The sequence below is a fragment of the Eulemur rufifrons genome, chromosome 29 (assembly GCF_041146395.1).
Source record: "Eulemur rufifrons isolate Redbay chromosome 29, OSU_ERuf_1, whole genome shotgun sequence".
NCBI lineage: Eukaryota > Metazoa > Chordata > Mammalia > Primates > Lemuridae > Eulemur > Eulemur rufifrons.
The window spans coordinates 21,221,118-21,244,910 of record NC_091011.1 but is presented as its reverse complement, the minus strand read 5'-3'; the positions used below and the strand labels follow the sequence as shown (position 1 = coordinate 21,244,910).

The 23,793-nt window shown below is 37.5% G+C and overlaps 1 protein-coding gene across 16 annotated transcripts in view; it reads left to right on the top strand.

The window, feature by feature from the left end:
• Positions 1-23,793, top strand: part of BBS9 (Bardet-Biedl syndrome 9) — a 440,322-nt gene that overhangs the window by 10,686 nt on the left and 405,843 nt on the right. For 10 of the 16 annotated variants that reach the window (XR_011231786.1, XM_069462324.1, XM_069462319.1 and 7 more), the window contains exons 2-5: positions 1,788-1,909; positions 7,921-8,071; positions 11,205-11,269; positions 18,083-18,196. Coding sequence is in view for 15 of the 16 variants with exons in the window: in XM_069462324.1 (XP_069318425.1) it covers positions 1,798-1,909; positions 7,921-8,071; positions 11,205-11,269; positions 18,083-18,196 (442 nt within the window). In the remaining variant the exon portion in view is untranslated. Of the gene's footprint in view, positions 1-1,787; positions 1,910-7,920; positions 8,076-11,204; positions 11,270-18,082; positions 18,197-23,793 lie in introns of all 16 variants that reach the window. The other 6 variants (XM_069462330.1, XM_069462329.1, XM_069462333.1 and 3 more) reach the window with 4 other exon arrangements.

Sequence of the window (23,793 nt, the reverse complement as noted above, 5' to 3'; positions counted from 1 at the left end):
TAAGGCTGAATGAAGTGCTATTAATGCTCCTAAGTGTAAGAAGGCTGTGATGTATTAATACTTTATGGAGAAAATACAGGTAGTCCCTGACTTTTTTTATTTTTATTTTTTGCCAGTCAAATTTAGCAGTGGGGGGTTGAATACCAACTTTAGTGACACTAATGTTAATAAGTTCTGATAACCCACTGCCATCAGACCAGCCAGTCCCTGACTTAACGATGGTTTCACTTACAATTTTTCAACTTGAGGATGGTGCGAAAATGAAATACATTCTGTAGAAACCATACTTTGAATTCTGATCTTTTCCTGGGTGTATTAAATGCATTTATTGGGATGTAACCCCACTGTAAATCAAAAAGCATCTGTACGTATGATTCTTTTTTTGGTTTGGTAGAGAAAGGATCTTGTTGTGTTGTCCAGGCTGGTCTGGAACTCCTGGCCTAAAGCCATCCTCTCTCCTTGGCCTCCCAAAGTGCTGGGATTACAGGCATGAGCCACCACAGCTTGGCTGTGTACATATAATTAGATAAGCTTCATTCAGGTTGATTTATAGTGCTGTTGGCCCTGAGATCCATGGTAATGAATCAACAATATGTATTAAATAAGATATCTTTAAACAGAAACACATTAAAACAACATTGTGTATTGATTGGTTGACGAAAATATTTTGACTAAAGGCTCACAGGAACCTAACCCTGTGTTTCCCTTAGGAGCAATGGTTTAGTATTCCCTAATTCACTATGTGTGGTGACCTTATAAAATATAGCTTTTGCAAATAAGGAGAATTGACTGCATTTCCTAACTACCATTTAAATCAGTGTAGCATGACAGAAAGCCTGATTTATGTTAGATAAATGAACTTTTGTAGGATCTCAGGGCATATGATGTGATTCAAAAGGTCCAAGTGCTTTCCCATGCACCGTAGCAGTAACTCCATGGTAAGTAGGGCTGATATATGCTTATTCTAGATAAGAAATCAAAGTACAGAGAGGTTGTGTGAGTTGTCTGGGGAGACACACAAGTAGTTAGTGGTATAAATGGACCTGCAGCCCAATGTTTCTGTTTCTTTTTTGGTGTGAATTTCCCTCTTCCATCTTGCCTTTCTTCAGTTAGAATGGGGAGAGGAGTGAATGCTTTTGGAGTGCCTGTAATGTAATAGTTCCAGTGTTAGTCCTTTGATCTCATTTGTTCATCTCAGCAACTCTTTGTAATAGGAATTACAATTAGCCCTCTATGTCCCTGGGTTTCACATCCACAGATTCAACCAACTGTGGATCAAAACCTGTGAACACTAAGGGCTGACCGAATCGGGCCATTTTATATAAGGAACTTGAGCATTTGTGGATTTTGTATCTGCTGGGGTCCTGGAACCAATCCCACAAGATTGCGAAGAGTGGACTGTGGTGCAGTCTCTCCAATGATCAGACTGAAAGGAAGTTACGTCTTTTGCTAAAGACTTACACGCTAAATAGCGTTCGTAAGATTTCAATCTCGATCCTGCAAAGAATTTTTTTTTGTTACTTTGTGCAGTGTTCTCCTGTCTCAGATGAGAGAATTAGCCCATAATTTCTCAGCCCAGTTTACTAATGATGTTGCCAGATAATCTGATTAATGCTTTTTACCATTTGGATTTGTCATTTCATATACGTGTATGAAATATTAAAAATTAAAGTTAATACAGAAATGTTCTTTTCAAAAGTGTCCAAGTTTAATTTGCTATGTCTTATGAGACAATTAATTCATGATGTGAAGTGGATTTTTATTATAAATGAATGTTTTCTTTTTAGAGTGAAAGAAATGTCTTTATTTAAAGCCCGTGATTGGTGGTCTACTGTTCTGGGAGAGAAAGAAGAATTTGATCAAGGCTGTTTGTGTTTGGCTGATGTTGACAATAGTGGAAATGGACAAGGTAAGCAACTTATAAACATGTATTTTGGGAGCAAAACTGTAAAGAGATGAAATAAAAATGACTGGCTTTTAAAAATACATACTTTATTGAACTTAATTGAACTGTCAAAACTGTGCCCTAATTTTGAAGGTGGTCTTTTTTTATAAGTATTATTTAGGTAGCAGATCAAGAAATAGAGTTTTTCTGTTTTGTTGCTCATGTTCTGGTTTGTGTTCATTCTGTCATATTATTTTATGGAATTTATAAAAAATTGTAAGGCATCACTTCATTTGTTTTCATTTGTAGCAAAATTAGGTTTTATAGGGTAAATATTAGTAAAATATTTTGCATTTTTTTAAGACTACTTATGAGCAGTAGTGAGAAGGGGTAAAGTAGTAAAATAAGGAGTTCAATCTGTAACTGACTGTGAACAATCAAGTGAGATAACTCACTGCCTTCAGACCAGCCTAATTTTGAAAAATTTTCTTTTTTAGAAATTATTTATAAGAAAAATGATATTTTCCATTGGACCTGAAAACTATTCATACCATAATGAAATTATACTAGTTCTATTTGTTGGTAGAAAACAATTGTTAAATCATTGCCTTCATTATCATATTATAATAATAAAAACCCATATCCTGTCTTATTCTTAAATATCACTCCTCTTTGCATCTTCAGATTTTTTTAAATATATTTTTGTGCCCTTCCAGCTGGGGACCCCTAAGGAAGTCCCAGCTGGAAGGGGACATCTGCATATTTTTTAAGTGACCTTTAAAACAGTTTAATTCTATATCATTGTATCATTACTATTTGAATTTGTATTTGGTTTAAATAATTTATAAGCATGGGCTTTTTTTTTTTTAATCCAGATAGTCCTTAGCTTCTTAAAAAAACTTATTATACCCATTCTTTTGTTCAGTGTATATAAATATTGTCCCCTTACATTTTTCTTTATTCTATTTCTCTTCCATATAATAAAAACAGTAGGATCTGGGGGGAAAAGTGAAAAGAGAAAATTATACTTGCAAAGAAGAAGAGTGGGAGGTACTATACTGCACTGAGCACCCACTAAATTGTTTCTAAGGAAAATCTGGGCCCTGCTCTTCCACCAGTAGGAGATGAGGTCTTTTATTCAGAGGGTGTCCTTGGAAGGCTCTTCAAACATCATCAACCCTGCCTCCACTCAACTGTTTGTTAAATCTTATGATTCCCCAATTATTTGGCAACATAAAAGATGATGCCACAAAAATACCTGCCAGAGAGACCAATTTCAAACTTACTTCTGTCCAAACTATTGAAAGTTCAGCTTGGTTGGAAACTATCTTTACTGAATAACATACTGTTCACTCAACAATTTCTATTAGAGCTTCTCACTGGGGTGCTACCAGTGGATTGCCAATATGCTGGGATGTTGCTTCCTCTCAGTTTGTGGTCAGCTGTGAGCAGCTTCCTCTGTTTTTCCAAGCATGCTGTACAAAAGTCATTACATGTATGTGTTCCACATAGACAAAAACACTGATCGTTGTGTCCCAAAGCCTAGACAACTGCATTGTAATGTCCTGGAGTGATTATGATATAGAAGATTTTCTATCTTAGACATACAAGATCCTATAAGATTTTTCTTTGGGAAGGGATGGGATGGTGGGGCTTAGATATCTGCATTTTTGACAAGCTCCTAAGTTGAATCATGACACTCTAAAGTTTGAGAATGATTATTTTATTTTTATTTTTTATTTTTTTGAGACAGAGTCTTGCTCTGTTGCCCGGGCTAGAGTGCCATAGCATCAGCCTAGCTCACAGCAACCTCTAACTCCTGGGCATAAGCGATCCTCCTGCCTCATCCTCCCAAGTAGCTGGGACTACAGGCGTGTGCCACCATGCCTGGCTAATTTTTTCTATTTTTAGTAGAGACAGGGGTCTCACTCTTGCTCAGGCTAGTCTTGAACTCCTGAGCTCAAGTGATCCTCCCACCCTGGCCTCCCAGAGTGCTAGGATTACAGAAGTGAGCCACCGCACCCAGCCTGATTATTGTTGATCTTACGGAGTGGAAGGTTAATGACCTCAGTTTTGGATATGCTCTGTTTAAGATAGATACGTCTAGCAGACAGAATAGAGATAGAGGTTTGGGAATAAGAAGTGTGCTGGTTGTATTTGAAGCCCTTAGAATGGGTCAAAATGCACAGGAAGACATGTTGGAATAAGAAGGAAGGAAGCACAGGACTGTAACCTGGAGAATTGTGAGCATTAAAGGGAGAAGTTGGGAAGAGTAATAGATTCTGAGAAGGGCAAGCAGAGTCAGGAGAACCAGTTGGCCTGGTGCCTGGGAGGCAAGGTTTAGTGATATGAGAACTGAAAAGTTTCCATGCCATTTAATGGCAATGGGTTCATTAGTGTTCTTGATGAGGGTGGATGAGTGGGCACAAGGGTAACAAGATCTAGATTTGCAGTGAGTGAAGTGGGAGTGAGTTGGGGGTGGGGAAACTGAGTGTTTGTGGCTCTTTAAAGAAACTTAGCTGTGAAGGGAAGAAGGGAGGATGATGATTTAAAAGTAATATAGGGCCAAGGGAAGTGGAAAAAATTCAATGTGTAGGATAGAGAATATTGATAGAGTAGGGATCCGGAGAAGATAGTCAGAGATGGGATCTGGTGCGCAGATGGAAGGGTTAACCTTGAACCAGGTGTGGGAACTTTTTCCCATTGTGACAGAAGGCAAGAAGGTAAGAATGGATATAGATGTAGACAGGTTTACAGGTTGGGTTGGGAAGTTGAGACAGTAATGTCAGTTGACCCCTACTTTTTTTTTTTTTTTTTTTTTGAGACAGTGTCTTGCTCTGTTGCCTGAGCTATAGAGTACAGTGGCGTCATCATAGCTCACTGCAACCTCCAACTCCTGGGCTTAAGCAATTCCTCCTGCCTCAGCCTCCTGAGTAGCTGAGACTACAGGCATGCACTACCACATCCAGCCCAACCCCTACTTTTTTTTTTTTTTTTTTTTTTAGGTGATCAGAGAGTGAGAGGAGGAGAGTAGGCATCCTGAAGTTGTTTTAGGGGAAGCCAACTTGATATATAGAAGGATTCCTTGCTAATCTTGAGAATACCATTGAAACTCATGCATTTAAAGTGGTACCTACTTTCCTGATTCTCTGAACTCAAGATTCAGACTCTTTAAAGAGACAGAGTGAAGAAGGGAGAGAGAATCTGAATAATCCAGTTTAGATTACATGCCAACCTGTGAATTGGAGTGAGAGGTTTTTTTTTTTTTTTTGAGACAGAATCTTGCTATTGCCTGGACTAGAGTGCCATGGCATCAGCCTAGCTTATAGCAACTTCAAACTCCTGGGCTCAAGCAATCCTCCTGTCTCAGCCTCCCAAGTAGCTGGGACTATAGGCACATGCCAGCACGCCCGGATAATTTTTCTATTTTTAGTAGAGATGGGGGTCTCACTCTCGCTCAGGCTGGTGTCGAACTCCTGAGCTGAAGTGATCCTCCTGCCTTAGCCTCCCAGAGTACTAGGATTACAGGCACGAGCCACCGTGCCTGGCTCTGGAGGGAGAGTTTATTACTAAAATCAGTGTAGAAAACACATAAGACTGACTGAAAACAGCCCCTACATTTATCTTTTAGTGACCCAGTATTTATAAAACACATGGGACAACTATTCCTTGTACAGCTGCACCTACACATGTTCTTACCCATCTGTAATGGGAGATAACCATGTGTACCTACTGCTTCAGAGGCAGTTTCAGGAAGCCCTTGCTCTTCTAGTTGAGGATCTCTGGGTGATATCCCTTTCTCTTGTTACTCATTTGTGATTCTGTTCCAATATTTTGGTGCCTCTAGACTAAGTGGTTTGTATACTATTCCCAACCCTATGTATAATAGTAGAGGAAAAGAGGAAGAGAAGGAAAATTTGAAATATTAAGATGAAGGAGTAGAAAAAATTATATGGTAACTTAAGTCCTGTTGGGGGCTACATTCCTCAGTTTTGCAACTGGTCACCAGGCTACTATTTTTGTTTTTTTCACTTTGACCAGCCTTCTGTCTGGTTGAGACTCTTGGTCTTGGTTGAGGTGAAGGGACTAGGGAGGTGGTCTAGGCCTTCATTTTTGATGGATATAGAATACTGATGCTTCCCTAAAGAGGATTGCAGTAGTTTTATTTACTACTGGTCCGGACAACAGGGTTCCACTCTTAGTTCTCCAACCCCACCAGGTTCTTATGAGATGAAGAGGTGGTCCTGGTTACTGCAGACTAGATTGTGACAGTACACTTAAAGCAGACTGTTTCTGTTGGTCTCTATGTATTGGAAGAGAGTAAAATGCATTATACAGATTAAGAACTGTACTTAATGGATCTTAAAAGTCAGCTGATGAATTGATTAAAAAAAAAAAGAAGAAAAAAAGTACTCAAGCTGGGAGTGGTGGCATGTGTCGGTAGTCTCAACTGTTCAAGGGCTGAGGTGCAAGGATTGCTTGAGCCTAGGAGTTTGAGACCAGCCTGGGCAACATAGTAAGACCCTATCTCAAAAAATACAAAAAGAACTGTACTCAAGCAGATGAGTTGTTGTAGTTGGCTTTAAGAAGAGGCTAGATGAAGAATAATGGAAGAATTTAGAATTACCCTTTAAGTCATACTGAGCAACCTAACTCTGTAAGACCTCTTCAACTTTACTAGTGGCAAATTTGGTTATTAAATAGGAATGTGATAGGTATCACCACTTCTGCATATATAAGTTTTTTGGCATTGAATTTAGGAAGGCACCCAAGATCTTGCTTAGGGGTGGAATTGATTTTGATTTTCTGCTTGGTGGGGAGATAGAGTTGCTCTGGCTTCCATATAGCTCTCCCAATATAGTATCCCATACTGCACATGTTAGGGAACCAGTTGATATGTCATTTTCTAAGGAAATACACTTCCTTTAAATTCTCAGAAACTGGATGAAACAGTATAGGTCAGTGTTGTTCTCCCATGGGGTAAACTGTTAAAAAAAATTCATTTGTCACTGGGCCTCCATACTTGGCAACAACAGTATCTTTTTAGGCTACCAGAATTAGTAACTGGGAGCCAATATTCAGTATTTTCATAAAGCATGGGCATTTCCCTTCCCTCAGTACACTTGGTAAATGACTACCAGTTCTGTGATCTGAGGAAAATTCATATTAGGCATGTGTGGTGTGATAGCAATGACTGTACATGGCCTTGTCATTGGTCATGGGGCTCTGTGTCTGGGGAATGGGCAAGAAGCCATGACTCTAATATAGTGGCTTGATTTATTTCTCTTTTTCATTGACCTGGAATATTTTTGGTTATTAACTCCAAAAAAAGGCCTTAATATGATAAACACATTGTAGTGCATTCTTAGAATCAAATGCTACTCAGCAAAAAAAGAAAAAAAAAGAAAAAGAGAAAGAAGTCTTAAGTCTTCTTCAAACCTTCTAGACTCGTCTAGACATTCTCCTCTTCATGTCTATTTTCTCTTCTTAAAGGACACTAATTGAGTCCTATTACACACCTAATTGATGGTGACCTCATTTTAACCTGATTACATCTGCAAGAACCCTGTTTCCAAGTCAGGTCACGTTGACAGGTACCTGGCGTTAAATCTTCAACTTTTCTTTTCTTGGGGTGAGGGACACAATTTAACACACAATACCAATCTACCATTTCCCTCTCTTGTACTCAAGACTAGACATTGTTAATAAAGGTACTTTATCTATTGAGGCCTCAGAACCCCTTTTAATACTGTGTTTTCAACAGCCACAACCTATTGTAAAGTTGACACTCTATGATGAAATCAGTTTACAACATTGTACATTTATAGAACATATTTATGTTATTAAGCTATTTATATGTTATTAAGTTCACTTTAATTACATCTAGTATTGGCAGAGTGGCCTTTGTATATGAGGCAAGATTGGATTCTTTTAATTTTTAGGTTTCTCTTTTAGACATTAGAAAGTTTTTATCCAAAGAAATTTGCTAATGTTTGTTTCTTCATATGTCTTTTTTTTTTAAATTCTCTCTACAGATAAAATAATTGTGGGTAGCTTTATGGGATACCTAAGAATCTTTAACCCTCATCCTGTAAAAACAGGAGATGGAGCTCAAGCTGAAGATTTGCTTCTAGAAGTGCATCTGCGAGATCCCATACTTCAAGTGGAAGTAGGAAAGTTTGTTTCGTAAGTACAGCCTGCTAATTCTGGTATTTTACTTGGAATATGTCAATCCAAGTAAAATACTTAGAGTGTGGCACTTTTGTGGATTCTTCAAAAAAGACTATCCATGAATTAAAAATATTTTCTGGATATTGTCACCTAGGTATTCCTCACCGAACACTTCTTATGTAGAAACCTATACATTTAACATAGAATAATTTAGAGCCTTTCTATATGAATAGTAACAGACCCAAGATGCCTGACATATCAAAGCTTAAAGGAAAAGAGATACACTTTTGAAAATAACCAAATAAAGAAATAGGAAGTATTTACTTACACAAAGAACAAATCATCCAACTGTCTGTTTAAATAATTAGATGAAGTAGCAGATAACCATTACTTGGTGGCTCATAACTTTAAAGTTTTAAAATGAATTACTTATTTGGGATAGAGAAGTCCTATAGTTCCTTGAAAGAAGTCAGCTCAATCCACAAAGTCAGTCTTCCCCTGACAAGAGCTTTATTTCAAAGTACTTTACTTTTAAATCTATTTTATTTTAGAAAACCATTTATTAGTTTGAATGTTATGTAATATGTCTGCTTTTTATTTAATGATGATATTGCTGATTTACTCTTATTTTCATACATGAACTTTCTTAAAATTAATCCTGTATTTCTAAATCATTTAAAAATATTGCGAAAAGTTATGTAGGCAGAGTTGGCTTACCTCCCTCTTTTTGAGCCCCCTCTTGCCCTCTTAAGTCTGGGCAGTGCCCTGAGTGCTGGAATTTGGCATACACCATTTGCTCATCATAATTGATGGGCTCCAGGTGCCATTTATTCAGGGCTCTGACTCCTGCTTGAAAACCAACCAACCACTCATGAGCATTAACCCCCTTCTAGTGATATGTTTCATTCTGCTGGGAAGCTGAAGCTTGGGTGCATTAGTCCAGGGCGTGAGATGAGAGTTTTATGCACTGTGACAGGCTGGATTGGGGAGATTTTGTGGCTGACGTGGTTGATAAATATCTACTCCATCTAAAAGCAGAAGATGATTAGGTGCCCATCATGTACCTACCACATATTATTATTTTTTTTTCTTTTTTTTTTTCCTACTAAGTGAAGTATCACAAGAACCTAGCACATATTAGACATGATGGATTTATAAAGTAAGGAGACAAAAGGATTCTTGCCTCTAAAAAGCATTTTTACCTTTCCATTAAAAAAAAAAGTGAAATGTGATCAATCATTCTGTACAGTAGTCCTTAAGGGTAGCTCTCATCTATGTGATGACTTATTGGAAGGAGAGGAGGTTAACATGAATGAGTGAATACTGTATAAGGCCTTTATATAGTAAATATTGTCTCAGTAACCTTATCTATAAGGCAGATACGATCTGTATTTAGAGATAAGGAAACTAGAGCTCATTGGGTAAGTTCACACAGCCAAGACTCAGATCCAGGCCTCTCTGACTCTGTACTTTCCAGTCTTTCCATGACATCATGCTCTTTTCCTGAGCATTATGGAAAAATTGTTTTGAGTATCCAGGCTACATATAAAAAATTTCTGAAGGCAAAATTGATAACGTGGTAGTTGTATGTATTTGCATTTTCTGGTAGTAGATCGAATCATGAATATTTGTATATCCATTGTACCAGTGTTTTGCAGATATTATCCAATACAGCTCTTATTTTGTAAATGAGATACCAACACTCTGAAGGATTAAAGGATCACACTTATAGTAAGGTGCAGAGTCAGAACTCTAATCCAGGTCTTCAGACTTTATTTATAGTCCTTATAGTTTATAACAGAGTCTGAATCAGAGGTTGTACACTGGAGGCCGGCTTGCACATGTGAGCCTGCACAGTGTGTTAAATTTAAAAGAGCTGCCAACATTTAAGAACCAAGAGATTTCACATAAAAATCCCTGCTTTCTGGCTTTTCTTGAAAAATGTGGGCATCTGGCCACAAGCCCAGAACCAAGTAGTAGCCACCTCCTTTTGTCTGGCCCCAGTCTCCAGTTAATCACAGCCATTTATACCTTGTACTCATTAGCAACCACTGGCTTGACCCTTGAAGACTGAATTTAGGATCCCTATACTGTGCCATGGCTGCTGTTTCTGTTCTTTTTTTTCTTTGAGACAGAGTCTCATTCTGTTGCCCGGAGCTAGCATACCGTGGAAGTTTGTAGAAACCATGATATGGACTGGGAAGTGTATGGGTGATATTGGTAGCTTATTTCTATTTGAGATTTAGTCCAAAGTGAAATATTTTTAATACTTTTAATAAAATTTCAGAGCTGGACGTGATATATGCTATTTACTAATAGCGATTAGCATTTTGTGGTGCTTTATACTTTATAAGGTGCTTTCACATTATTTTATTTCATTTAATTGAAACCTCTTATTTTCCAGAAGGAGAAACAGGCTCAGGGAGATCAAGCAACTTGCTTAAAGTCACAGATATATTAGGTGGAAAGCCAGGACCAGAACTTGGATTTCTTTTTTTTTTTTTTTTTTTTTTTTTTTTTTGAGACAGAGTCTCACTCTGTTGCCCAGGCTAGAGTGAGTGCCGTGGCGTCAGCCTAGCTCACAGCAACCTCAAACTCCTGAGCTCAAAGGATCCTCCTGTCTCAGCCTCCCGAGTAGCTGGGACTACAGGCATGCACCACCATGCCCGGCTAATTTTTTATATATATGTTTTTAGCTGTCCATATAATGTCTTTCTATTTTTAGTAGAGATGGGGTCTCGCTCTTGCTCAGGCTGGTCTCGAACTCCTGAGCTCAAACGATCCGCCCACCTCGGCCTCCCAGAGTGCTAGGATTACAGGCGTGAGCCACCGCGCCCGGCCAAGAACTTGGATTTCTTTATTGAAAGAAATCGCACTCATGAAGGGCCCTCAAATCTGACTCTTTCTTGCAGGCTCCATTGGCTTCAATCTGAAGCCAGCTCCTTAAGGCAGAGTACTGAGTCTCTGGGATTGTCAAATTGGCTGTTTATTGTTATATTTATTTTTCAGTTTAGAATCTTGACTAATAGATTGTTTTGTTTACTTACAGTGGCCATGGTTATAAGATCTTTTTGAAATTATTTTACAACTTTTTGCTTACATTTGAAACTAATATTTAAAAACTGTTAAAACTTTCTCCATTTTCCAGAGGTACTGAAATGCTGCATTTGGCTGTGTTGCATTCTAGAAAACTTTGTGTCTACTCTGTCTCAGGTAAGAAAGGTTTTTTTTTTTTTTTTTTCCTGAATGGAGCATTTATATTACAAAGTGGACTTCTTAATACTACATAAGAATAGATACTCCCTAATTCTGACTTGATAGGGAACACAAAACATCCAGTTGAAGTTTTCTTGTCTTGGTTAGCATTTTCCCATCATTCATTTATTCTTTCAGATACTTAGGCTATTACATTTTTTTGATCTGCTGTTTCCATTTATACTTATACTTCAAGAAGAAGATTCCTCATAATCTCCAGCTTCCCAGGACTTGTGTCCAGGATTGCCTGTAAACTAATAGAGGGCAATTCTGGGTGCTTAGGAAACTCAAATCTTAAAAGATGTTCTATAGTAACAACAAAATTGATTAGATGCTGAGTCATAGTGGTTTGAAGTACATTTCTTTGGTGAGCCTCAAATGTTTTCTTTTTACAGTTCCAATTTCTTGGCTTTTGGTTGTCTTCACTCAGTAAGGCCTCAAGGCACTTATTTTGAGGTTTAGTCTGGTTTCATTCTCCGACAGGGTTCTGTGGGTACAAGTATAGTAGTTAATTGTGGTTTGGTTTCAGCATTTTGATCCTTATTAAATTTAAAAGATGACTTAAAATATTTTTATTTCAGTTATTAGATAAGTTTTAGTTCAAGTTGAGAGTTACTTTTATGGATGTCAATACTGGGGAAATTTTTTATGGGTATGATAAAGCTAAGTGTCTTTGGGGCTATTCCTTATATAAAAGATACTCTCCTTTGGCGTTTGCTATAAATATTAGCTTCTAGGATTTGGATTTCTCAGACTTACTCTCTTGATTTGGGCATTCTTTGTCTTTTGCTTTTAATTTATTTAATGATGGATATTTATTGCCACTGAGCTGGATATTCTTAGGCAGTCTCTTGTTGGGGTGAAGATCTTTTAGATTTTCAAGGCAGGTTTGGTAACCTGGCATATGGTATCTGGTAGACATCCAGTAAATATAATACTTGGTGAATGAATGAAAGCTACTGAGCTACTGAACTACATTTCTCAGTAGTACTGAGGCAATTGCCAGTGGCTCTCTTTTTTATCCTTCACCATGTGCTGTTTTTGTTCCCTTCTCTGTTACCACTGTCATTTTTTTTTCCACTGTTTATGTCAGAGGCCTGCTGAAGTGCACTCTCATTGGTTTCATGGTGAAAGAACATGGTTTCATGTTGCTCCTCCTAGTGATAGGGCACACGTTCAGTATTCCAGAATAAATGGAGATGCTATGATATATACTACTTTATTGCATGGATCTAGTTGTTCTTCTGGTTTTGATTATAAGCCTGTTAACTGTGAGTGATATTTTACTAACTGGGTCACACAGGCCATGGGGGAAGAGAACTTATCCACAGTTACAGTTACTCTAAATATTTCTTGGGGAATTAGTTCCTTCTGGAGGATCCATGGGCGGGGTGGGGACTCTGAGCAGGGCAGAGAGGGGTGTCTGAGAAATTAGAAATTAGATTAGATGTACCTGGCCTTCCCTGGTCCTGTTTGAACCATGGCCCAGAAAGACAGAAGCTTCTAGAGTTCCACTGGGGCTTAGAGCACAGACCAGTGATAAAATGTGTGCTTATCAAAATAGCCTGCTGAAAGAAACTGGCATGTTTGGTGACAATTTGTTTATGGGACATTGGTATCCTTCAAATAAGTGTTGAAAATGAAAATTATTTGCCACGGGAATGGTGATTTTATTGCCCTTTTATTCTTTTCATTCATTTAAAAGCTTTGTATTCTCTGGGGACTAGGAGTTGCCCAAACTACATTCCCTTTTGCCCCACCTCACTTCCCTTTTGTCTCTCATTTCTTCAGCCTCTTACGATTTCGTAGGCTGACAATTTGTGTATTTTTCCTGGCTTGGCTTAAATTGAGTATCATGGGAAGTTAATGTTTTTGTTCTTTTGAATATGTTTCTTGAGTTTCCAGACTGAACTTTTACCTAGCTTTTACTGTAACAGGGGAAGCACAAGCATTTTCTAGTTTAAGTAAAACCACTGGCGTCAGTAGATAAACACGTGAGCTGAACTTGACATTCTTTCCCTCGCCTGCCCCCTCCCCAAGTATTTTTTGTTTTCTTTTGTAGCCTATGTGCTTCTAAGAAAAATTTGAGGTGAACTAGGGAAGACTTTCTAAAGTCAGTCTCCTGGACATACCAAACAACCCTGAATAGTGAGAGGTTACTAAGGAAATGCTAACTTCCTTTGGGAGAGTGGTATGTCATCAAATGTACGCTTAATATAAAGAAACAACAGGGTCTTGCTGACCTGAAGTTGGCCTATCTTATCATACTCTGGTAAAGAGAAAGCATCACATGGCATCTCAGATTCCTTTCTGATGGGCTTCCGTTTCTGAGTAAATGGTTACAGATGTGTGAGCTTAAGCCATACTGATTTTTAATATTCTTTTCCAAAAGTGTACTTCTCAACAAGCAATTACTTATGCTTATCTGACATATTTATAGAATATTAATGGTTGCCATGAGGAGAGCAAAAAAGATGTGGTTCTTTACTTTTGACAGGCTTGTGTAATCTAATTTGGTTATTTAACACAATGCACCTTTACTTAATCTATAATGGATTTGAATTTATTTAACATCCTTAGCTCAGAAGTTATCTAAAATTGAACTGAAAACTTAATCAAGATGACCTTTGATTTTTCCAGAGAATTTTTTGGTTTAAAGAAGGCCAATAGCATAAATCTTTTAATATTCATGCACTTTCTAGTTGATGATACTTAAACTTTAGATCTAGGTAGACTATAATCATACATACTTACTATATTCAGTCTGTATATCTAAGGGCAAAACCTATGTAAATAATTTTAATATTATGTCCTTGTTGCTTTTTTATGGAAAAAAAGGGTCAGAAATTTCAGATTTTCAAATACTTCCTTCAGTCCAAGGTAGTTATCTAAGGAAGACAGAGTGTCTTTGTTCACCATAGTTACATTAGTATGTTTTAAAGTGCTATTACCTGAAATTTAAAATTTACCAGTACATTTATAGTTTTTATAGAACACAAATCCTAGTGTCATTGCACACCAAATTTGTTTAAATATTGACTGTTGACTCCTGTGTTCTCTAATGTGAGTTCCTGATGTTTCTGCCTGCCTTTTGGGTAGCAGGTCTGTATAAGTGCTTTCTTTATTCAGAGGGATTAATCTAGTTGTAGGTGCATGCAGAATGAAATTTGTAATTTCTGTAGGGATAGGCCAGGTGCCTCCTGGAGCTTCTTTTTCTGATGTCTTGGAGGGTAGAACTATCCTTAGATTAATGCCATGGGTTTTTGTTTTGTTTTGTTTTATTTTTCCCCCATGTGGCTGGTTTGGCCATGATTGCCTCTCGGTTTCTTGGCACCTCACTAATTTTACTACCATTTAGATTCCAGGAAGCCTTCATCTCCTGGCAGGGTAAGCTGGCAAATTTGAGTCTTTCTCTTTGTTTTTTATTCTAATGATATGTGAAATTATTGTTGACCATTTTTGAAGCAGCATTGAACTGAGTAGAAATGATTCTCCTCCAAGACATTCTCCCCTTTTAGTTTTACCTCTTTTACCTGTTAAAAGAAAAACTTCAGACAAATTAAATGTAAAGGAGTTTAACTGAGCAAAGAATGACTCCACTTGGGAATTGGGTAGCCCTCGGAACCAGTAGAGGTTCAGAGAGCTCTGCTCCTCAACGGGGGCAGGCAGCATTTGTGGACAGAAAATGGAAGCGAAGTACAGGAACAGTTTGATTGGTTACAGGTCAGCATTTGCCTTATTTGAACATGGTCTGATCAGTTGGCTGCCTATGATTAGCTGAAGCTCAGCTGCTATGATTGGCTGAGACTACTCCTAAGTTAGGCTTTCAATTTGTTTACATACTAAATTAGGTTACAGTTGGTTTTGCAGTTGAGTTTTGCAGTTGAGTTTGTAGGAACTCAAGGTACAGAGGCATCCTTAGGCCACATTTCATTTAACACAACCCTCCACCTTTCAAAGGAGGAGGGAAGGCCAGGTTGAGAGAGGTGAAGGTGTATAAAGGAGGAAAAAAAATCTTTTCCTTTATTCATCTTAGGTTTTCCATCTTTAAATTAGACTGGCTAAAGACAGAGTAATAAGAGAAAAACAAATCTATTTTATTTTATTATTATTTTTTGAGACAGAGTCTCAGTCTGTTTCCCAGGCTAGAGTACCATGTCGTCAGCCTAGCTCCCAGCAACCTCAGACTCCTGGGCTCAAGCAATCCTTCTGCCTCAGCCTTCCCAGTAGGTGGGACTACAGGTGTGTGCCACCATGCTTGGCTAATTTTTCTATTTTAGTTTCCTGGCTAATTTCTTTCTATTTTTAGTAGCAATAGGGTCTTGCTGTTGCTGAGGCTGGTCTTGAACTTCTGACCTCAAGAGATCCTCCCGCCTCGGCCTCTCTGAGTGTTAGAATTACAGGCATGAGCCCGAAATTTATTGACACGTATGTTGCACATGTGCAGTTGGGAGCATTCAGTGATGAGTGACCCCAAGGGGCAGTTGGAATTTGGGCTTGAAGGCCATTTTAGGCTGAACAAAGGAAAATTGGTTTTGTGTTTCTGGGCAGGGAAGGCAAGTTATGGGAACATGACCAAAAAAAGTATAGTAAACAAGGGTTTTGTAGTGAAGTTTGTTACGTTGATTTAAGTTGAAGCCTTCTCCACTGATAAGAGTTAAGAGTCCTTCTCTTCCTGGTACTATGAAGTGAGTTATCTTCCTTCCTTTCGTCCGTCCGTCCTTCCTTCTTTCTTTCTTTCTTTCTTTCTTTTTTTTCCTTTTCTTTTCTTTCTTCTTTCTTTCCCCCACTATAGTAGTAGCAGTGAGTTATCTTTATAAATGGAGATTTCTTTTACAAATGTAAATTTCCTTTATAAAAGAAAAACTTGTACCCTGTTTTTAGAGCTTTTCCTGCTGATTCTCTATGTCTTTTAGCTTAAAATAGTCCTTATGCCAAAGAGGCCTATTCTGGGGTAACATATTCTGGTACCCTTCAGTGGAAATTGCATATTCTTAATGCTGTTTTCTTTTGAAAAATTGTCATTGAAAATATCTATGGACACTGTTATCATCTTTACTGGGGGTGGAGGGAGAACCAAGTTCCTTGAAAGTTATTAAACGGTAGACAACCAGGCGCTATGATACGTATTGCCTGGTTGTAAATAACTGGTTTGAATACTGTGTCCTTTACCATCCATGTGATTTTGGAAAATTTCTTAATTTTTTTTTTTAACTTAAGATGCCCCAATTCTAAAATGGAGATAAAAATATATTCTTACAACTTGTTAATTGAGCACAGGCTCAGCTGCTCACCGCTTGCAAAAGCCAATAACTAGGATGAGATGTAATGAAAGGAAAATGACTTTATTCCAGAGGAGCAGTGAGGAAATGGCCAAGGCTCATGCCTCAAAGAAACCATTTTGAAGTCTTGGGCTGAGAGTAGGGGTTTAAAAAGGGAATGTGGTATGAAGGGCATGTAGGAGTGGCAAGGAGGTGCTGGTCAGTGTGACTTGTCTTGATATTGAATTATTGCTCTACCTGGTGAATAGGCTGGCTGTTATCTCCAAGGCTGTTTATCTGTAGATTAACTGTGGCCTGGAAGTAATCTCCTGGTGGAGGTCTGGATTGTTTCAAGACTCAGTCTCTGGAACTTCTAACCAAGCATGTAATTAGATAGGGGAAACTTGTGCATGGGAGTGCTTGGGGGAAAGAAGGAGGTAAAAGTCAGTATTTCTTCATTAAGAATATGGCAAGAAATGGGCAGGAAAATTTCAGAATGGGCCACTGAAAAACAGGGCACAGGTTACAACCTCAGCGTATGTTGGTAAATTCTTCTGGACAAAAAATACCAAACAAAGAAATGATCTTATATAAATATATACATATATACATGTATATTTGTTTTAACGAATGAATATTAACTAGTTTGAGGGCTATTTCATTTGCTTTATGATAATTTAAAATTTTCTTTAACATTTGCATTTTGAATGAATGAATGAATGACAAAGATGCTTCTTTATGGAAGAAGTTGCTTTCTGAGTCTTTTTCTTTCTGTTGTCTCTTTTAATCATAATATTCTTGCCTGATCACAGGCAGGTACTCTCAAAAGCCAAACACTAAAGAATAAAATATGAACAAAGATTCTTTTCTCATTTGGAAAGAACTAGAAAGTGATTGTAGCACATACAATGTACAATATGCAGAGAGGATATTTTTCTGTGTTTTGGAGATTCTTCTTGACAGACTTCAAATAAAACACATTCTCCTATTTACTTGCTTAGGGAAGCTTAGAAAATCCCTTCATTAAATTAGAATATAACTAGGGGCTTGAGTATTTTGAGAGTTGGGACAGGAAAATTAATTGCTTGAAAGTGTTGGGAATTTTTTTCTTAGACATTTTTAGTTATTTCTTTGCTCTATTCCTGTTTATAAATGCAAAGAACTTAACCTCTTTTATTTCAGAACTGAAATTAGAGGGTTTTGTTGTTACTTAAATAATTGCTCTTTACTCAGACTTAATCCATGTAATAGAAATAGATAATAAAATGTCCCCCAGGGTAGTCGTATTTCATCTAATGGGGTTATCTAGCAGAGACGTAAATTGTTTTAACTGTGCTGGCTTTCTGTGTCATCAGTATGCTAATTGGTCATCATGAGTAATATTTTAGTGTTTTGTCATTTTAAATTTCACTGAAATTGAATTACTTGGAATTGGTATAGAGGATGAGAACAAATTAATGTTTTTTAATGTAAACAAGTGGAAAGTAATCCTTTTATTTTTTTTCCTCAGGAACCTTGGGTAATGTGGAACATGGGAACCGATATCAGATCAAATTGATGTATGAGCATAATCTTCAGAGAACAGCCTGCAATATGACTTATGGATCATTTGGTGGTGTAAAAGGTAGTTTGCTTTTAATCATGAACGTGCTATTTCAAGTGACAGATTTAGAATATTTGGTCATATAAAAATGGAGGATTATGTGATTTGAATCTCAGAGAGAGTTAAAATAGATACTTTATTGAAACCTTTGTATCCAAACCCAAGCAAAATAATAAAAAAAAGAAAACTCTCCACCCTACTGTTACCACACAACTGGGTTGCATTGCCCACTGCATAGAGAAGAGCCAATACACCGAGACAGTTGAGATTGCAATGGGGAAAGAGTTTAATTCTGCAGGGTGCTAATCAGGGAGACGGGAGGAATTTCTCAAATCTGCCTCTCGGAGAATTTGGGAGAGAGGGTTTTTAAGGATAGTTTGGTGGGCAAAGGATTGCGCAATTGGGTTTGCTAATTGGCTAGGTTTGGGGCAAAATTATAGGAGTGTAGAAATCATCTTTCTTATATTGCTTCAGTTCCTGGGGTCACAATTCCTGTTGACTCAGTTTCTTGGTATGGGCTGCTGGTCTGGGTGGATCAGCCAATCCACTGGCACTTGGGGCCTGGAAGATACCCCAGAACTTACATTTAGGTTTTAAAAAGGTGATGTTATCTACAGAGATAATTAAGAATCTTTACGACCACCAGCTATGTGGCTCCAGAGTAGCTATTATGGAACAGTGACTAATTATTATCATTATTTGTAGCTGGGCCTGTGTCTTTCACCACCTTCCTCCAGGGCTGCTGCATAAGGTTGTATGGGTTGTTTCTGCACAAGGGGAGCCAGAAGAGGGGGCGTGTGGGGGCTGAAATACAGACTTGATCCTGCTTGTCAAGCCGTGCTGTCTGGCTTGGAGTAAATCTACCCAGAGGAAGGGGTGCCTTTTCTTAATTTCACAAAGGTATCACCTTTACCAAGTACTGGCTCAATAAAGCTGATTTCCTCCCACGTTTGGGTTTTTTCTAATAGGCAAAAATACTACCTGCATTGTGCCCACCCAGTCCCAGAGCTTCCAGAATCACCTGAGTTCAGTGCTTGCTTGCGTGCACTGTTGCTGTTGGTGTAGGAAAATTCTTATTTACAACCCAGCTTCTCCCACTGCACCATGACACAGTGGTAGAGGAGCTAGAAGTGCTGGATTGAGAACAGGAAGCCAGGTGGTGACACTTACCTGTGTGATTTTGTGACTGTGTGTGTGTATGTATGTGTGCTCATGTGCCACCTGCAGAACATAGAATTAAGGATTTTCTAATATTTTAGCTCTTTCGGGACTCATATTTTTATGAGTTTATTGTTTACTGCATTAAAGAGGCTACCTATATTAGATTTTTCCTTAGTGACAAGAGAAAACTTTATTTTGGAAGTATAATTCATTTGTGTGAACTCAAGTTTTTCATACATAGAGATAAAGACAAGGAATAGATGAATTCGGCCATAGCAATAGCATCATGGATATTTTTGGTGGTGATGTGCAAATAAATGTTTTGTGTAACTAAGGTGATGTGAAACAAAACACTTGGCTCGGAGAATTGCTTAACTGGAGTAACAGGAATGGTTAGGTTATTTGAGTGATATGGAGATGTCTAGAGTTAGGTGAAAAGAGGACAGAAAGAGCCATGATTTAGATAAGAATCTGCTGTTGAAGTATTTCCTCCCTCCTTCAGTTTTTAGATCTGATTTTTGCTGTTCTTTAAAAATATATTTGACCTGATTAGGAGGCCTAGATCATCTTTGTTTAATTAGTTATTTTTAATTTACTTTCCTTTCCCAAATCTCCAAAAAGCAAGTTACTAAATTCTGTACACCTGGAGTCCAAAAAATTGATATGAGAAAAAAGTACTTTGGCTAAATAAAAGGATTTTTTTTTATAGCATTATGATAATACTTTAGATTACATGTCAAATGTTATCATATAGATTGCATTGCACTTTAAATTTTATTATCAGATCAAGTTAGCCCAATTAAAATAAAAAAATTTCTTTTGTGTAACATTTTTGAGGGATTTAGTAATATACTTCCAAAGTAATGGGGTTCAGGACAGGCTACCCTAAAATATGGCAACTTGACATACTGAAGAAAACTGTAGAATCAGAAAGGTTACTCTGACCTTTCCCCTACCTTTCTTTCCTGAAGCAGGTCATAAAACCTAGGAAGGATGTTTTGACTTTCCCCTGAAGCAGGTTGTAAGACCCTGATGTGAGAGGTGCCCTCCCTATACCTGGAAGAGAGGAGTATCCTTATCTCTGAAGATGAAGGGTCACAGAGAAGAATTTGAACAAACAGGCCTTACTAAGTTCTACCAGTTTATTATCATTAGATCATACTTTTTGCCTTATCACATTTCTTCACAACTGTCCACCCTTCATCAAACCTAAAATAAAAATATAGATTTCAGTGTTTCTTTGGGTCTTTATTTCCTTATGAAGGCTCCTGTGTCACATAAAACCTATATTAAATAAATGCATATGCTTTTCTCTTGTTAATCTGTCTTTTATAGGGACCTCAACCATGAACCTAGGATGAGTGAGGTAAAGATGTTTTTCCACCCTTACCAATGATAGTTGCTACTAGTTTTGAAAAGAATGTATAACTTTGTGCTTATATGATACTTTTCTTCTCTTAGCTCTTAATTTATGCCTTTCCTTTTAATAAGTAGCTTGTGAAAGAACAAGAGGTCATTCTGACATTTCCTATGGTTAAGAAGTATTGACCCAAGTAAATGACTAAGGCAAAAAAACTCAGTCAATGGGAGGTTTGTTAAGCGAAAGTTGAGGATGCACCTGGGAAAAACACAAATCACAGACAAGATGTGGCTATTTTTTTCCAAAGGGGAAGTTGGACCCTTCAGCATTTAAAGGCATATAGAGAAAGAAAAAAGGATAGGAGAAACTGATGAGGCCAAATTGTTACATTCTTGTGAGGCCCAGGAAATTTACATTTTATATAAAAAAGGGGAGTATTATAAGAGAAAAAGGAAGTGAAGGAAGCATCAATTATGTAGATGTTCCCGGGTAGGTGGAAGAATGTCTGATTCTGTCTTATTTCCAGTTCTGTTACCTCTGAAGATAAACTTGTAACTCATTATTAGTGTGGAATTGAACAGGATTTAGTTTTAGGTGCTACACATGGTTACAATTTGCCTGTCCTTGCTTATGGGAGGTCAGCAAGGAATTTCCTTGATGAATGGGGCCAGTTTTCCACAGGTACCTGAGGCCTTTACCTTTTCTTTTGCATAAGGAGTTGGGGTTGGGGGGAGCCCTGAGATTTTTATTTTCTTTTTACAGAAGCAAAACATTTCACAATTTGAAACAAATATCTGAATAGCAGAGAAGGAATCGTTCTATTTCATGGGTTTGAAACAATTATGTAATGTCATTAAGGTATAGGGGTCAAGGGAAAACTTCCCCTTTGTTCTGTAAAAGTTCACTGAAAAATCAACTCACAAAAGGAGATTAGTAAGAGAAAAGGCATAAAAATTTATTAGTGTGCACACAGGGGAGAACCACAGAGTGATGACCGTAACCCCCAATGGAGTGGGAAACTTGTATACCCTCTTGAGGTTACATATGGGCTTGGATCCTGACAAAACAGGTTATAGGAGGCGGGAGAAGAGGAAACCTGGCTAGCAAAGGTGGTCTTGTTATGTAGATGAAACCTCACTGGTAGTAGCCTTTGGAGAAAATAGGTGGTAAATGTTTCTTTCTGACCTTTGAAAGTGTCTTTTCTAGATGCAGATTAGGGGAAGGCCTCAGAGAAAACCTGGCTTCATCAATGTAGATTTTCTCTGCAGAAGCAAATCTCCCTCTTAAAACACAGCTTTGCAAGGCTACTTCTATTTGCAGGCCCTCTGAACAGCCATGTAAAAGTATGTCAAAGAAGTATATTTTGAGGTAATATTTGGATTTCCTGCATAGATACCTGCAAGAAAGCATGGAAAAATCATAAGGTGGTCAGTTAGCAAAAATTAGCCGTATTGGGGACTTGGGGGTAAAAATAGTGAGTTACTGCTAATGGGTGCAGAGTTTCTTTTTGGGATGATAAAAATGTTCTAAAATTGGGTTATGGTGGTGGTTGCATAGCTCTGTAAATACACTAAAAACAGTTGGGTTGCATACTTTAAAGGGGTGAACTTTATAATCTGTGAATTATATCTTAATAAAGCTGTTAAAAATTAGCTATAGGATAAAACCTGATGGTACAGGTACACTGGTGATGGTATAATCTATACCATCATTGCTCGTGGCCATGTGAAAGGATACTATACTCTTCATAAAATAGGTTAGCTATTAAGAACTATAAAAATGTTCTTAGATGCTATGACTTATGGGAATGTATATTAGGAAATGATCCAAAATATGGAAAAGTCATATCAAGTTGGTATATATTTATTTCCTCCTTCTTCTTGTCCTCCCTTCCTTCCTTCTGTATATACATATTTGTATTTTTTTTGTAATATATAGAGATTAGAAGTCATCTAAATGTGTGGTAGAGGAGAATGACTAAGTACATTTTGATGCATTGATTCAGTGGGTTATTATGAAGCTATTAAAATTAAGTTTTGTTTGCTGAAGTGAACTTCGATACAAAAATTTTTGTCTACAATTCTCATTTCCTTAGGATGGAGTGGAGGAGTTATTAAGTCAGACACTTTTAAAATATTTTTACCCCAATATGAAAGTAGTTTTCTCTCTTGAATACTGTGTAAATAAATTGTAAAGAGTACAGAATTTAGGAAGAAGAAAGTAAAAGTCACCCCCAAGACATGCACATTTCAAAAGAAAGCCCATTTTCTAAGCCTGATGTCTTTAGAGTGTGTTTAATGTGTACCTTTCCAGAGGTGAGCCAGTCATTCTTTAAACTTCAAAATTTCCCTAGAGTTCATCTGTGTTTAAAAAAGGAAACCTAAAAAAAATCCTTGTTTTCTACCTTTTTCTGTATTTCATATAGCTTATTATGTAATTATTAAGTTCAGTAATCATGTCCTTTTTCCTCAAAAAAGGAATTAAGCAAAACCAAAACCTGGCACTATTTTAAGCAAATTTAGTAAGTAAGGAAAAGGCAAAGGGAGAAGAGGTGTCCAATATTTTGTATGTGCATCAGAACGAACTACCACTAGATGGCAGTCCTCTACAACTTTGGGCCTTGGTGTTGCCTTTGAATAAGGTGTAGTAAGAAATCACTAATGGAGGAATTTTGATCCCGTGTAATTAATGCTTTGCCTTTTATTAAAAATAAATGTAACTTCTTCAAGTTGCAGAAAAGTAACAGAGTGGTTTTTAAAAACAATTAATTATAGTAGGTAACATCCCATTGAATATAATATAAAAGTGCTTTCTCGCTATGCTTCTCAGACTTTTAAGTTGCGTTCAAATCATAAGGGATCATGATAAAAATGCAGATTCTGGAAGTGGACCTGAGATTCTGAATTTATTTCTTTCTTTTTCTGTTTTTAATTTAAAAATGTTAAAGGGGTACAAATGTTTTCGTTACAAGGATACCTTGTATAATGCTTAAGCCGAGATTCTGAGTTTCTGACAAGATTCCAGGTAATGTCAAGTTGCAGAGATCTAGAGGCTGTAGCCCTGCATCTGCAAAATGCGTGTTCTATACTAGGCAGTG